We start from the raw sequence: 10,253 nt of genomic DNA, 5'->3' as shown, positions 1-10,253 counted from the left end.
CACAGTTCTGAAGTCTAGTTGAAAGCAGCATTGGGAAAAGAGCATGAAGCTGAAGTCAAGTACTGCATTTTTCCAGCATGGAACACTCGCCTACTATCTGCTGCAGCATGAATGCACACTTAGGTGTGCAAGACTAGTGTGGCACCAAAACAGTATAGATACAGCCTGCATTTAGAGTGAGGAGCAAGACCAGACAAATGCCCTACCAAGCACTTGCTGCCCATTAGTGACCTCGGGGAAATTTGAATAGACAGGTGGACTTTAGCAACAGCACCACAGGGTGAAGAGGGACAAATGAAGTCAGAGTGAAGACAGACCTTCCACCCCTCCATTCCCAGTGGAAATCAGTTTCAGATCACATCTATTTTTAAATTTAGTGTCCTATAACACATCTTTAACCTCTCCTACACTGCTGAAAGTTGGTGCATTGACTGGGCTGACCTGTCCCATCCCACTTTTCCTTTGGCATTTCCTCTTGGAAAATGCTGGTAAATGGCCACACACACACACGAAGGGATTCATTATTAGTCACTACTGGGCTAATGTTGATAGAAATTAGGGAGGGCATTCGACATCTAAAATCCAGTTGTGATTAAATCTCACTGAATTCCACCAGGGGCCCTCTGCTGGACTTTTTCACATAACATTGGGGAGGCAAACGACAAGTCCCTCCTCTTCTAAACTGTGATTGGTTTACACTATGGCTTCAATAAGTGTCTAGCCAATAGAATTTCGCGTGCGGTCCAACACCCGGAAGACAGCAGTGAGTGTCAAAGAGCCCGAAGTAGGTTGAAGCAGTTTAAACGTTTAAGGAAAAAAAAAAAAAAAAAAAAAAGGTTGTCAGTCAGGTTTTATTTGCAGTGTTTTCAGGCGCAAAGATGATGCAGGCTTTGAAAGGCGTCAGATACGTGACATCCAGCACAATGAAACAAGCAGGTAACCGGCAAGGCTCGTGCTCGTTCTAAAGCAGTCCGAAGTGGGGGAAAGAAATAGTGTTTGCAAAGTAGCGACTTCGTCTACAATTAAAGCACATTCGCAGTCTTACAGCGCCGATATGAGCGAAAATGTCATTCACAGACTTAAAAATATCTGGACAGCCAACAGGTTTGTGGGGCAAAGGTTATTGCCCGATTGAACTTGTGATTTTAAAGTATTGTCAACTGTAGGACTACCGTGTGTCAAACATGAGGCCTGGGGTCCAGCACCAGCCCACTGAAGGGTCCAGTCCGGCTCACTGGCTAGCTTTGCAAGTCTGAAAACTGCCAAAAAGTCAAATAGCTTTAGTTTCAGTAAGATGTTCAGCTCCTCCTAGTGAGGAGAGGCCAGCATTACTACATAGTTACTGTATGCGAAGTTAAAGTTGGGACTTGGACAAGGTGTTTTAATAGTATCCTTTAAGAGGCAAAAGAAAAAAAAAGTCTCAAGCTGTTACCCATTTTATAACTAGATTGTGAATATTTAACTTGCTGTATTGAGATTTTAGAGGAGATTAAATCATTTGTGGCCCATTAACTGAAGTTTGACATCTCTGCCACTTTCAGTGGCATGTTGAAGACATATTGCCAGCTTTGCACAGTTTTCTAAAAATGTGACCTAGTGTAGACACGCAGTTGAACAGGGCTCCAACCCCATATTAAGTTTAAAGTAATAAACTTGCAGAGATAAAAAGGCAAATGCACAGGTTTTGGCTTACTTTACTTGGTGCTCATTGAGAACTTTCCCAAAGTTTTATGGATCCAGAATTTAGTCAAGTCACTCCTACCTGTGGTAAGGTTGGCATTTAAGTTTCCTGAAAACACAGAGAGAGACACATTAAAGAGTCACATAATTGAAAAATGTGTTAAAAGTATTAACCAAAGAAAACAAACTATTCCTGAATCAGTAAAGAAGCTCTCACCTTTCTTCAAGACAGGGTACCAATGAGCTGAGCATGGCTTTTATTCCTGTTCGGTTAATTGAGCAAGTGAGACACAGGTATCTGCAATTAGTCAAACAAAAGCTGTGCCCACAAAGCCAAGCCCCGCCTCCAAACAAAGGGGAGTTGGGGCGTGAGGAGACATATTTCACCCACATGACCACCAGGGAAAGTTTTTTGTTTTTTTTTAAATGATTGTTCCTTTACATCAACTAATACATACAGTTGGTCACATGATCAGAAACTAAACCAGACAGATGTCGCAAGTCGTGTTAAACCAGAGTGCGCTGTGTCCAGTTTCAGAGCTCTCTGTGGCAGTCCCGTGGGGGGAGATCCGAGGTAAAGTCTGGGGTCCTGACCACGGACATCCTGTGCTGTGCCTGCATGGCTGGGCTGACAACTGCGGTACATTCAACACGCTTGTTCCCCTTCTGCCAAAAGGTGAGTGTTTTGTACAATGCACATTGACCACTGTAGAAACCTCAGTGCCAAAAATTGAACCCCATGGACAATAATTCTTAAAATCAGCGGATTCTGCTGCTCAGCTCACTCAGGTGTGTGGCGTTCGGTTAATTTGAGTGTACAGCTTGTGCAAACAGGTGCTGCCGCTCAGCTGCTGGAACAGCTGCATCCCATCCAAAAAGACTGGATCTGAGGATGACATAATTACCACAGCACTTTACCCAGATTTTACAATTGTAGCTGACGGATTAGGAGCGTTTTCCTAGCTTTGTGTCCTTATTAACCTGAAAGCGATTTTTAGTTTGCCTTCTCCCTGTGTCTCCACTCAGAGTGTCGATATGTGGCAATGGACCTGGCAGGTCACGGTCGCTCGTCGCACCGTCCTCCTGGAGTTCTGCACGCCTTTCCTTCCTACGTGATGGATGTACGCAGAGTCGTTGATGGTGTGTGAGTTCGAGGACACTTGCAGTTAAGCCTTTAAATCCCATCAGAGATATCAGTGTTTGTTCCAGGATTGCAGTTTGTGATCATCGAGTTTTGGCTGAAACTTACATGTTATCCTTCCATAAACTTCTGCACCCCACATTTTATAATCCTAAGAGGTCTTTAACTCTACACTTAGTTGCTTTCCCTCATATCCATGGGAGTCGCTTTGGTCCATTAGGTTGAGAGAAGCTCTGTGAGAAATGTTGTGACAGCTAACATGACATATTTATTGCTCATTACTGCTCTCAAAGGCAAGCTGCAGCAGTATACAGCTCCTGCAGCCAGCACAGCTGCTGGCTGAAGATGCGGATGTGTCTAATGCTCAGGCTATGATGCTATTTATGTATTCATGACTGCACGGTAACTATCCTTCACTGGTCCTGTTAACATGAGCTAGCATTAAGCCTGAGCCTGTGATGACAGGTATGTAATAAATACACCGCAGGTGTTCGGGAGGCAGCATGGCTGCAGTATAACTGGGAACTACTGCAAACTTTAGTTATAGTTATTGTTAATTTAAATGTAAATAATTATTGTTTTAGTTTGCACTTGAAGCAGGCTTGTAGCCCCGAACAAAAAATTGTGTTTTGGGAAAAAAGTTTAACAATGAAACTCTAAAAATCTGTAAAAATCTTGGCAAAGCTTTCGAATTAGAAGGAGGAAAACAGTGAGGTTTGAAGAGCAAAGGATAAAAAGCTGAAAATGTAAATGAAAGCCAGAAGATGATGTGTGCTGAAATCACATCCTGGACTCGGACCGTTCTAGAGCCGGGGGCTGCTGTGGCTGAAGGATGATTCACTGTGTTTTTTGGTTATATGAGACACATAATCAAAACACACAGTGGGATGTTTGTGGTAAATTTACAATATTTTTATTACAGTATAAAACAAAAGGTTTAAGGGCCACCCATGTGGAACAGAAGATGCTGTTTTCCATCAACATGTTTGACATGATGCAAGCCAGTTTGATCCATTTCCATAAAAAAGGCACAGTGTTAACTGACCTATCATTTCTCTACAAGTCTTGGCTACTCCTCCTAGTTTAATCAAACGTACATGCGGTGATCACCTAATGTGGCTTCACCCAAACTGAGCACAGCCGTGGTGGCTTGGTGTGTAGATAAATGCGCCTGTAACATATTTATCTATACTTGGAGTACCACCAACTACCTGATGCGGGTGTTACGCCAAAGCTCAGCCATCCTGCAGTCACGATCACAGCTACGGCCCGTCACAGAGGACTGAAGCAGCCCCACTGTTGAAGTTTCACCCACTCACGCTGTGCTCATAGGCAGTGATGAGTTGCCGCATCATCCGTAACAGTGTCATAATACTCAGCCTTCACTGTGGATCAGAGGGAATGTAAAATATATGAATATAAAAGCATCTGTGGCTTTTTCACAGGATGCTTTGTGAGCTTTGACAGTTTTGTTGTGTTTTTTAAAAGTGGGCAAACTCTGACCTCTGAGGTAGAGCATACACTGCAGTTGAAAATGCGATGATTTTAATATGAATATACATTTGACATAATTTAATATGCAGTTTATGGATCTAGAAAAAAAGGCCCTTTAATGAATGTTATTAATTTCGAGCATATTGCCAGAGCTGCCATGCATCTTCCTGACAGCTGAATCACAGCAGTGAGGATTTCTTTGAGCTAAAAATGGTCTGTGTTCTGTGATGAGATACTGAACCTGGTTGATGATGTGTGAAATTACTCCCACAGCTCTGCAGTGGAGCAAATTCTCCATTATAGGCCACAGCATGGGTGAGTGCAGCTGTATAAAGAATTCAAGCTTTAAAACGTATGTTTAAAAGCGCACATTTATTTTATTTCTCTGTCCACCTCTTTGTATTTCAGGTGGTAACGTTGCAGGAATGGTAGGTGACTTACGATTAAGACACATTTGAGAGTGCTGTGCTTTATTGGGTGGCATCATTGTCCATGTGGCGTCTTCTGCAGTTCAGCGCTCTGTATCCGGAGATGGTGGATGCCGTTGTGCTGCTGGACTCCTACGGATTTTTACCTACAGACCAGGTACTTGTTTCTTTTGTTTCCTTTGTTACTCCACATCTGTTTTCATAGGAAACATTATTCAACAATACAGAAACAGATGATACCCACACATTCTCTGACTCACCCAGTATACGGTTAACCCTGTACACCCCCCACCACCATCCCAATCTATGTAGTGGCACATTGAAAGAATTAGAATAAGTTAGAAAAGGGTTAGGGTAAAGTTGTTGGATATACATGCCAGACTGAAGTAGTTGAATGCTCACTTTTCATGTCTTACCTCACCCTAAGTGAATTTGTGAGTTGAGCCTGGGGCCACTGTGGCATTGTTTTAGTATGCAACTGAACAGTAGCTGCGTATGATTTACTGTTTTCCACAAATAATATGGCTTGAAATATTGGCCTGTCCTCTGGTGTGCTTTTGCCAGTGCAGGCCACTAGCAGCTCAGTGGGGGGAGAGCAGGTGTAGCGGTGTTACGGTTCTAGCAGGTGTCCCAGGGAGCCATGATGGCTAACCAGCATCCAAAAAATGCAGTAGTGCAGCCATCACTGGTACACTGGTTATCAATGATTATTTCTCCCCAAAACGAGATGTCTGCTGTGGGGGGGGGAAAGTCTGTTCTGTCCACCATGATTTTCTTTCCAGCTTCTTCTAGAAATGCTCCATAATAATTGATTTCCAGTCCTCATGAAATGTGGGTTGCTCTTGGGGCATCAAGGCAGACCTGGCTCTGTAGATTATTCTAGTTAAGTAAAACTACATATCAGAAAAATGGTCAAACCTTTTCTGCACAACCTGTGGAAGCTTTGGTTCAAATGTGATTGGGAAGCCTGCGTGACTTCAATAATGTTATCGTTAAAGTAGCAATACAGTGCCGTGCAAAAGTCTTGAGTCGCCCGTCATTTCACTTTACTGCATTGACGGTGTGTTTGGAAGCATTGTCATACTGAAAAATGAAACTGTTACCAGTCAGATGGGGTGGATCAAAATCTGACCATATGTTTTTATAATTCCATCAATTTGATAAGATCTCCAACACCACCAGATGAAATGCAGCTTCAAACCAGGGCAGAGCCTCCACTGTGTTTTGCAGATGGCTCTAGACAGCCTAGATAGTCAGTGTTGTTCCTCCTCTGCTTATACTGACACAAACTGGAACCAAAAATACTGAATTCTCTAATTCATCGCTACATACTGATTTTTCTAGTTTTTGTGTAATTTGGAGTCAGGAGAACTGCTTTTCAAGACCACTTTAAAGCATTATAAGAAAATCTGGCTCCTTGGAAACAAAATGTAAAGAAATAAAGGGTATTGCAAGACTTTTCCGCAGCACTGTTTGTCACCATAAATACAATTCCCATCAGCGGTTCATTTACACCCTCTTGTGCATCATGTGAACCCATGAAGGGGGAAATTATAACGCTGACGTGTCTCCGATTACTTCTTCCTGAGTGAAGTGTGATTTTTAAGCATCGTTAGGCCTCTCACTGTGTTTGTATTATCTCATCCAGCCTGCTATTATTTAAATTTTCCAGTCTTCTGTGTAGAACAAGAACAAACTTCTTAGTTACAGCTTAAAAAGGGCTGTTATGTGTGAAATAAGAGCTGTTTGATTTACTCCAATGTTTCTTTTCCAGCAAACAGAAAGATGACCTGGGTTCCGCTTTCAAAAGTGGACAACTATTTATTTATTTATTTATTTATTTATTTATTTGTTTATTTATGATGAACTTTAATGTGACAGCTTCTTTTATAGTATGCAAAAAGGCTGCTGTTGTCTAGCAACTTCATCTAAATTAAGTTTTTCTCCTGAACACGTTGAGGCGTAGGTGAAAAGTAGAGGAGGTGCTCGGTTTTTGAGAGCATATAATTTGCAGTGACGAGAAGCCCCCCTCAGAGAGAAACACCTCTCTGGTGACCTCTAGCTAATTATAGTTTGATTTACACTTCAGGGCTTCATGACTTTGTGACAGTGTCTGATGAAGTCTGGATTGTGAGAAAATGAAAAATGCTGTAGGCGGTTTGACATTTTGAAAGGCGTTGCATTTAAGAAACACTTGCGGCCACCAGTGTAATTGAGTCTGGCGCGATTTTGACCTTTAGGCCTGGGCTAAGGCTTTACATTATATTATTGCATGTTGCATGTCTCTATATTATTCCTGTACAATTCACCCTTGTGAGTCGTTTTCAGTTGCTGTCCTTATTTATCTCTGCTCCCTCGCAGAAGGAAATGCCCAAAGTGATCAGGCAGGGGTTCGAAGAGATGCTTCTGTTTGAAAAAACGATGGAGGAGAAGAAGAGAGTGTACACTTACGAGAAGGCAGTAGAAAGGTAAAGCGCCTTCCCTTATCGGCAGTTTTAAAGGAGTTCACTCATGCGCTAACTTTGTTTTTGCAACCTTCAGGTTGATGTCTGTAAACCAAACTCTTTCTGAACGCTCTGCGAAAATCCTTCTGGAGCGAGGTCTGGTTCAGGTTGAGGGAGGTGCGTGTTTATCTTCCTCTCGTTTACCTTCTCTCAAGACTCATCTCTATTTCTTTTTCCCCTTATGTTTAAAGTGTAACTTCTCTTTCCCTTGCAGGAGTTGTGTTCTCCAGAGACTTTCGTGTTAATCTGGTAGGTTTCCCCTGATCATTTCTACCCAAGCTGTCATTTGCAGCAGATGGTATAAACGTGCACAATGTTTCTCAATTTCAGAAAAACATAGCACGCATCAGTTTGGAGCAGAGTCTGGAGCTGCATTCGAGGATCACGGCCTCTGTCCTAGTTGTTCTGTAAGATGGTCTCCTGTCTCTCGTTCTCTTATTGCTTGTGGAAAAAAATAAGAGACTAAATAGATTTGCAATTTTTTTTGTCTTTACAGAGCAGAAAGTGGCTTGGACAAAATATTTGCTGAAGTCGAGCAAAAAAAATTTACATCAGCACTTCTTCAGGCCTACAGGGACAAAAATGTGAGTGCACCTAACAGTCTGTTTGTGGAAAGCAGGTATGTTTGCATCCCCGTGTTTATTTTTAGCCGTTAAGCCTGCGCATAATTGTTCCTAGCAGACAGACAGCTGCACGGATGCTAGAGTAGCAGTGCAGTATGGGCTCAGTGTCTCAGGAGCAGCAGAAATTTATATAGTTGTGAATCTCAACACTGACCTACATACAGGAACTTGGTCAAGTGCTGCTGATGAGGGAGAGCAGAGGATGCGTTTCCACCAATCGTCTCCACTGAGTGGGTTTCTTTCCCAGTCAGATTTTCACTGAGAAACAAAAGATAAGCGTGGCATGTGGTGAGCACAGTGGAGCATTCAGCTCTTTCCCTCAGGTGTTTGTAGAGATTAAAGTAGAGATGTGAGAGCGAACGTAGGACTTGCATTCATTAAGCGCCCAAAAATATTCCAAATGACTTGCGATGCTGCTGTAAACATGGAGGACTTCATGTTTACAAGTTTAACACAGTCATTTAAAATGGCTTTTCATAGCAGCCATGAGGGTAAGTAGCAGTCGAGTGCTGCTAATGTAGTGCACTTGATTAATTGATAATCAGTAACTGTGATTAACTCTATAGAATCAGAAGCTGGAACAAGTGTGTTAACACAATGCTTCAATGCATCTCGGACTTAGTTAGCATGTTCAATGTTAAACTTCGTGATGGCACAATAAGAGAAAAAGACTGAACAAGTATGGATACCTCTTCTCGGTAAAAAGAATATGGCAGCACATTTTAGGTTTGCAGAGGTGCTGAACAAATCACATGACTTCCGGAACTAAAGTTTGACCACAACGCTAAACACAGCACACCAGCACAAATGTTTCATACCAACAGTGAAGCACGGAGGAGGAAGAGTAATGATTTGGGCTTGTTTTGCAGTCACAGGTCCCAAGCACCTCGCAGTCATTGAGTCAACCGCAAACTTCTCTGTATACTAGAGAATTCTGGAGTCGGATACGAGGCGATCTGTCAAACAGTTAAAGCTTGGCTAAAATAATACCATGAAACGGGACAATCATCCCAAGCACAGCAGAAAACAGAATGACTGAAGAAGAAAAGAATCAAGTTGTTGCAATCGGCCAGTCAAAGTCCAGACGTCAGAACGACTGTAATGTGATCTAAGGAGAGCTGTGCATAAATAAATGTCTACAAACCACACTGAACTAAACTAACCTTGAAAGACTTTTCAGATTTAGTCTAAGTTCATGACCTAAACTGCATAAAAAGATGGATGTAACCATTATGTCATTGGTTTCCATTTTGAATTCTTTACTTGTGTGATTGAGACCTTAAACTCACCATGAAAATGTTTAGTGATTTCAGAAATAAAAAGAGAACTAGGGTCAGTTTTTGCGATCAGAGAACTCGCCCCCTGCTGGGCAGATCTTTCTGTGCTTCGCAGTCTGCGGCTCAAGTGGCCGGAAAGTCCTTTATTCCATGTTGAAAGTTTGCTTTATTCACCATCGTGACTGGTCTCATCTGTGTTTTCAGCAATCCGTGGTGACCGTTCCAGGTGATCATCACATCCACCTGAATAAGCCTGACATCGTCGCTCCAGTTGTGTCGGACTTCCTGCAGACCAAAGTCCTCTCACGCTCTGCTACACCAACTAATGGCCAGACCTCTAAGTTATAACAGACCAGTTACTCTTCGAGTCACGTCACACTGACTCTACTGCTAATCCTGTATTTGTACTGTACTATTTACACAGGTTTAACTTTGGTGCTTAAAACTCACTCGGCTGGTCGTCTTAGTGGACTCATTAATTATTTAAAGCCTTTTAAAAGGTAGTGGTGCTGTTTAAATGAGAAGACAAAATTTTGCCATCGCTGCCATCTCTGTCTGTTAACTCAGGCTTTCTGCCTCAGGCTCTGCACTCAGTAACATGAGGGCATCAGAGGTTTGAGTTCTTCTATTGCGCTGCCTGGAGCATGCACCACATACTCCAAGCACAGGCAGTTTCAAACACATTATACCACATTGGAGCTCTCAAACTTAAACTATTATTAAACTATTCCATAGCTTGATAATTGTCCCAAGCACAGCAATAGTCTGTGGCCATATTAAAGTCACACAGGTGAAACTGGATGAAGGGGTTTGTCATTATCTGTGAATTCCTCCCACACAATCACTTGAGCCACCAAACTTGGCACAAAGGTACATCTTGAAGGCCTCTGAAGGTTCTCATCTATGTCAGGTGTTATTAGGTCGTGGTATTGCCTAGCAACCACCTAGCAAGAGGCTCAAATGACTGCTTTTTAGCCTTTACATTCCTATAACACCTTATAAAATTAGCTTTAATTTCATAACTTCTTATTTATATCCACAAAATCTGAATTATGCATGTTGAGCAACCACCTAGCAACAGGCTAAAATCCATTTTTAGCATATGA

General features: G+C 42.2%; 2 protein-coding genes across 5 annotated transcripts in view; one reads left to right on the top strand and one right to left on the bottom strand.

Annotated features, from left to right (window-relative positions):
• mb (myoglobin) overlaps positions 1 to 1,839 on the bottom strand; it is a 6,314-nt gene extending 4,475 nt beyond the window's left edge. Inside the window, exon 1 of one of the 2 annotated variants that reach the window (XM_005752208.1) lies at positions 1,763 to 1,839. In XM_005752208.1, coding sequence (XP_005752265.1) covers positions 1,763 to 1,780 — 18 coding nt within the window. In that variant the 5' untranslated portion in view covers positions 1,781 to 1,839. The other variant, XM_005752210.1, reaches the window with a different exon arrangement.
• On the top strand, positions 740 to 9,895 carry LOC102201803 (serine hydrolase-like protein). 3 transcript variants are annotated; one of them, XM_005752211.1, is made up of 13 exons: positions 740 to 784; positions 862 to 936; positions 2,213 to 2,356; positions 2,707 to 2,820; positions 4,589 to 4,630; positions 4,724 to 4,743; positions 4,826 to 4,900; positions 7,105 to 7,211; positions 7,285 to 7,364; positions 7,462 to 7,496; positions 7,578 to 7,654; positions 7,744 to 7,831; positions 9,352 to 9,895. In XM_005752211.1, coding segments are annotated over exons 1-13 (1,002 nt in total). In that variant the 5' UTR covers positions 740 to 783; the 3' UTR covers positions 9,496 to 9,895. The 3 variants fall into 3 exon arrangements, with proteins under 3 accessions (XP_005752268.1, XP_005752269.1, XP_005752270.1); XM_005752212.1 differs by having other exon boundaries at positions 748 to 936; XM_005752213.1 differs by lacking the exons at positions 740 to 784; positions 862 to 936 and adding an exon at positions 976 to 1,104.
• Positions 9,896 to 10,253: the final 358 nt, after the last annotated feature.

The sequence above is a fragment of the Pundamilia nyererei genome, unplaced genomic scaffold (assembly GCF_000239375.1).
Source record: "Pundamilia nyererei isolate P.nyererei 1_Seehausen unplaced genomic scaffold, PunNye1.0 scaffold00349, whole genome shotgun sequence".
Lineage (NCBI taxonomy): Eukaryota > Metazoa > Chordata > Actinopteri > Cichliformes > Cichlidae > Pundamilia > Pundamilia nyererei.
Note: the sequence above shows the minus strand (reverse complement) of the source record. Positions and strands in the feature narration are given on the sequence as shown.

Bases quoted from the DNA above. Each gene is read 5' to 3' on its own strand.
- LOC102201803 (XM_005752211.1), top strand. The intron at 937-2,212 runs GTAACCGGCAAG...CGCTGTGTCCAG, and splicing joins CAGCACAATGAAACAAGCAG to TTTCAGAGCTCTCTGTGGCA. The intron at 2,821-4,588 runs GTGTGTGAGTTC...TTACTCCCACAG, and splicing joins TGTACGCAGAGTCGTTGATG to CTCTGCAGTGGAGCAAATTC.